Source organism: Carlito syrichta, unplaced genomic scaffold (assembly GCF_000164805.1).
Source record: "Carlito syrichta isolate Samal-C Ts95f unplaced genomic scaffold, Tarsius_syrichta-2.0.1 Scaffold303247, whole genome shotgun sequence".
Lineage (NCBI taxonomy): Eukaryota > Metazoa > Chordata > Mammalia > Primates > Tarsiidae > Carlito > Carlito syrichta.
This window is the reverse complement of record NW_007247343.1, coordinates 165,413-169,050: the sequence shown is the minus strand read 5'-3', so window position 1 is coordinate 169,050 and position 3,638 is coordinate 165,413. Positions and strand designations below refer to the sequence as shown.

Genomic DNA, 3,638 nt, shown 5'->3' with positions numbered 1-3,638 from the left:
GGCAGAGATGAGGGCTCGCCAAGTTACCTAGGCAGGTCTCGAACCCGCAGGCTCAGGCCTGATTTTTTGATTTATTGTAGAGATGAGGTCTCGCTGCCCAGGCGGGTCTCGAACCTGCGGGCTCAGGCAATTCACTCACCTCAGCCTCCCAAAGGCGCGGGATTACAGGCTGAGGCACTGAGCCCGGCTACACAATTTTTTAATAAATAAATTCTAGTGTTTTTTGGGTCCCCCTTCATTTATGTCTTTTATTTTCCCTGTGACTTGTGCATGGTGGTGGACTGTTTGCAGTCAGTAGATGCTTGCTTTTACTTCTTGCCTCTTCTTTCTTGCCTGAAGGCTAATATAACTGACTAGGTACTTGCTACAGAAGTTTCCTGTCTTGTCCTGCTAAACATTCAACACTGAAAATAAAGAAAAACTTGTTTCTCCTAAAACCTCTCGCCTGTTCTCCACACAGGTGCCCTGGCAACCACACCAAAACACTCAAGATGCTCTCTTGGTCTTCGAACTTCATGCATTTGTAGAATGAGACTTAGCTCAAACTGGCCTCTGGTTCCCTTTCTTCCCTACAGCAGACACAGGAAGCTCTGGAGTGTTTCATACAAGCAGGGACTCGACAGGGCTGGAGTCTTCTTATTTGCCCAGAGCCTTATTTCTCTCTGCCTGGTTGACTGGGTCAGAAGCTGGCTCGATGCCCAGTGGAGACAATGTTAGAGGCCATGCTGGGAGTACAGGGTGTGAAGAGAATTCTCTATTACTGCTCCATTCTGACCTAGGGAGGAGGTAGGGGCTGTGGGAAGGTCCTGGAGTACAGATGGGAGCCACCATGTGTTTACCCCTACCAGGTGTTTATCTCTGTGGATGATATGGAGCCCCCAGGGCCCCAGGGCCCTGAAGATTCCAGGTCAAAGCCGGAGGAACCAGGAGCTGGGACTCCAGGCACCGCCGTGGTGGAGCAGCAGCAGTCAGTGGAGTTTGACTCTCCAGACTCAGGACTGCCATCCTCTCGCAATTACTCTGTGGCCTCAGGCATCCAGTCGAGCCTAGATGAGGGGCAGAGCGCGGGCTTCGAAGAGGAAGACGGCGGTGGGGATGAAGGCTCCAACAGGCTGGTTCCTGCAGCCCACGCTTTCTCTGAGCCCCACGATGCCGGCCAGGAGACGGCTTCTCGGGCCAGAGAGCTGGAGGCAGGGGAGGAGCTTGCGGCTGTGTGTGCTGCTGCCTACACTGTATGTGGACGTTCCTCGGGCACTGCTCCTAGCTGCCCCAGAGGCCCTCCTGACTAATGCTTGGGGATGGGCTGGCAGGGTGGATGGTAGGGGTACTCTGACCTGGAAGGAGCTCTAAACCCATGTCTTAAGAGCCCCGGAAGACTCTGCTCTCTGGGTTCTCCGGGTTCCCTGTTTTGCTGCATTTCTTTGTGTGGGCATAACCACCTACCCCCGACCTGGGAAGGGCTGGCAGTCTCACCCCTGAGGGCCCTCCGCTCTTCCAGATAGAATTACTGGACACCGTGGCCTTAAATCTGCACCGCATAGACAAGGACGTGCAGAGATGTGACCGCGACTACTGGTACTTCACGCCCCCCAATCTCGAGAGACTCAGAGACATCATGTGCAGGTGCCAATGTGGGGCAGGGCTCAGGGTGGGAGGCAGGGACCTGCCCACACCCTGGCTGCCACTGGTTGCTCTGTGGAAGGTTAGGTCTGGAAGGCGCCCTGCTCTGCTCTCCTATACCTGAAGCGCACTTGGCTCCCTTTGTCTGGATTACATTTTCCCTGTAACACCCTTCACCCCACCCCTCTTCATCCTTAAAAATCTTTGGATCTCAGCTTCCGCCACGCTTCTTCAAGAAGCCTTACCTGATTTCCCTCCCTGGCCCCACATACCAAGCTATGATGGCCTCGTCGCTTTCCCTGAATCCCCAAGTGCCTTGGGGTCAGGAGTCATAGGTTGTCCCTCATTGTCTCCCAGTGTGAGGTGCACAGGAAGTGCTTCAAGGTCATGGGAAGGCTGGCTTCTGGGTGGCAGGCTCCTCTAGGGGCTGTTTCCCCAGGGACCTTCAAGGGGAGAGAAGGATGGAGCACAGCCACAGTGACTCTGTTCCTGGCATTTCAGCTATGTGTGGGAACACCTGGACGTGGGCTATGTGCAGGGCATGTGTGATCTGCTGGCACCTTTGCTGGTCATCCTGGACAATGGTGAGAGATTGTGGGGTGTGGAGGCTCCCAAAATGGTGTTGGGCTTGGGTTGACATAAGTTGGAGAAAGGAAAAGAAGACAGCTAGGTCTGGAAGGGTGGGACTATAAGCCAGCCCTGTCCTTTGGGGTACCCTGCCCTGCCTGCTTCACTCCTGTCTCCTCTCAGATCAGCTGGCCTACAGCTGCTTCAGCCACCTCATGAGGAGGATGAGCCAGAACTTCCAAAATTGGGGCACCATGGACACCCATTTTGCCAATATGCGCTCCCTCATCCAGGTAAGGCCCATAGCCACCCATGGGCACATGACCAGGCAGTGCTGGGCTTTTCCATCATTCATAGGGAGACCAGGAAGCATTCCAAAAATGTCCTATAAGCTTAATTTCTTTCATTTTAAAAAACATTGTTTTCAGTGTTACAAATCAAGGAAGAGTATGAGTATGAATGCTTGTAACCATGAAAGTTCTGGCAAGTAATGTGTTGATGATGAAATCAAACACCTAGAAAACGGTACACCTCTAAAAAGAATACAGCCCAGAGAGATGGGTGCGTCAGCAGAGTGTAGTCCTCACCCAAGGAGACCTGAGGGGGAGAAAATGTGGCTACTGGGCACCAGGCATAGCACAGCAGAGAGGCACATGGCCAAGTCTGGGGAACCCACACATCCCTGGGCATGGAGGGTGAGGGGCAGCCAGAGAGGCAGCATTGGTTCTGGGCTCAGTCTCTCTCCCTGCCCCCACCCACATAAGATCCTGGACTCAGAGCTGTTTGAACTGATGCATCAGAATGGAGACTACACCCACTTCTACTTCTGTTACCGCTGGTTCCTGCTAGATTTTAAGAGAGGTAAGAAGTGGGATGGATTGTGGGGCTGAGGTCAGAGGAAGTGGGAGATCTCTTTTCCCCAAAGCCAGTGGTTCCCAATCCTAACTGCTTTGGAACCACCTGGGGAGATTTTTTATTTTTATTTTTTTTGAGTCAGTCTCACTCTATCTCCCAGGCTGGAGTGCAGTGGCACACTCACAGCCACCGTAGCCTCAGCCTGCTGGGCTCAGGAGATCCTTCCGCCTCAGCCTTCCAACTAGCTGGAACTACAAGTGTGTGCCACCATGCCCAGCTAATTTTTCTTGATTTATTGTAGAGATGAGGTCTCACCAAGTTGCCCAGGCTGGTCTTGAGCCCCTGGACTCAGGCAGTCTTCTCACCTTACCCTCCTAAAGTGCTAGGAGCTTTTAAAAACTAGCAGTGCCCTGGGTCCCATCCTGCCTCAAACTTAATAAATGTGACTGCTTGGGCATGTGGGGTGGGGGGTAGGGGGACAAAAAAACCCTCCAGAATTTATTTATTTATTTATTTATTTAATTTTTTTTTTTTGTGTTGGAGTCTCACTGTCGCCCAGACTGGAGTGCAGTGGCCGCTCCCAGCCACCACAGCCT

General features: G+C 52.7%; 1 protein-coding gene across 2 annotated transcripts in view; it reads left to right on the top strand.

The window, feature by feature from the left end:
• SGSM2 (small G protein signaling modulator 2) overlaps positions 1 to 3,638 on the top strand; it is a 47,156-nt gene that overhangs the window by 40,826 nt on the left and 2,692 nt on the right. For both annotated transcript variants that reach the window (XM_008058202.2, XM_008058204.2), the window contains 5 exons: positions 849 to 1,232; positions 1,499 to 1,623; positions 2,122 to 2,204; positions 2,371 to 2,480; positions 2,952 to 3,048. In XM_008058202.2, the coding sequence (XP_008056393.1) occupies positions 849 to 1,232; positions 1,499 to 1,623; positions 2,122 to 2,204; positions 2,371 to 2,480; positions 2,952 to 3,048 (799 nt within the window). The remainder of the gene's footprint in view (positions 1 to 848; positions 1,233 to 1,498; positions 1,624 to 2,121; positions 2,205 to 2,370; positions 2,481 to 2,951; positions 3,049 to 3,638) is intronic.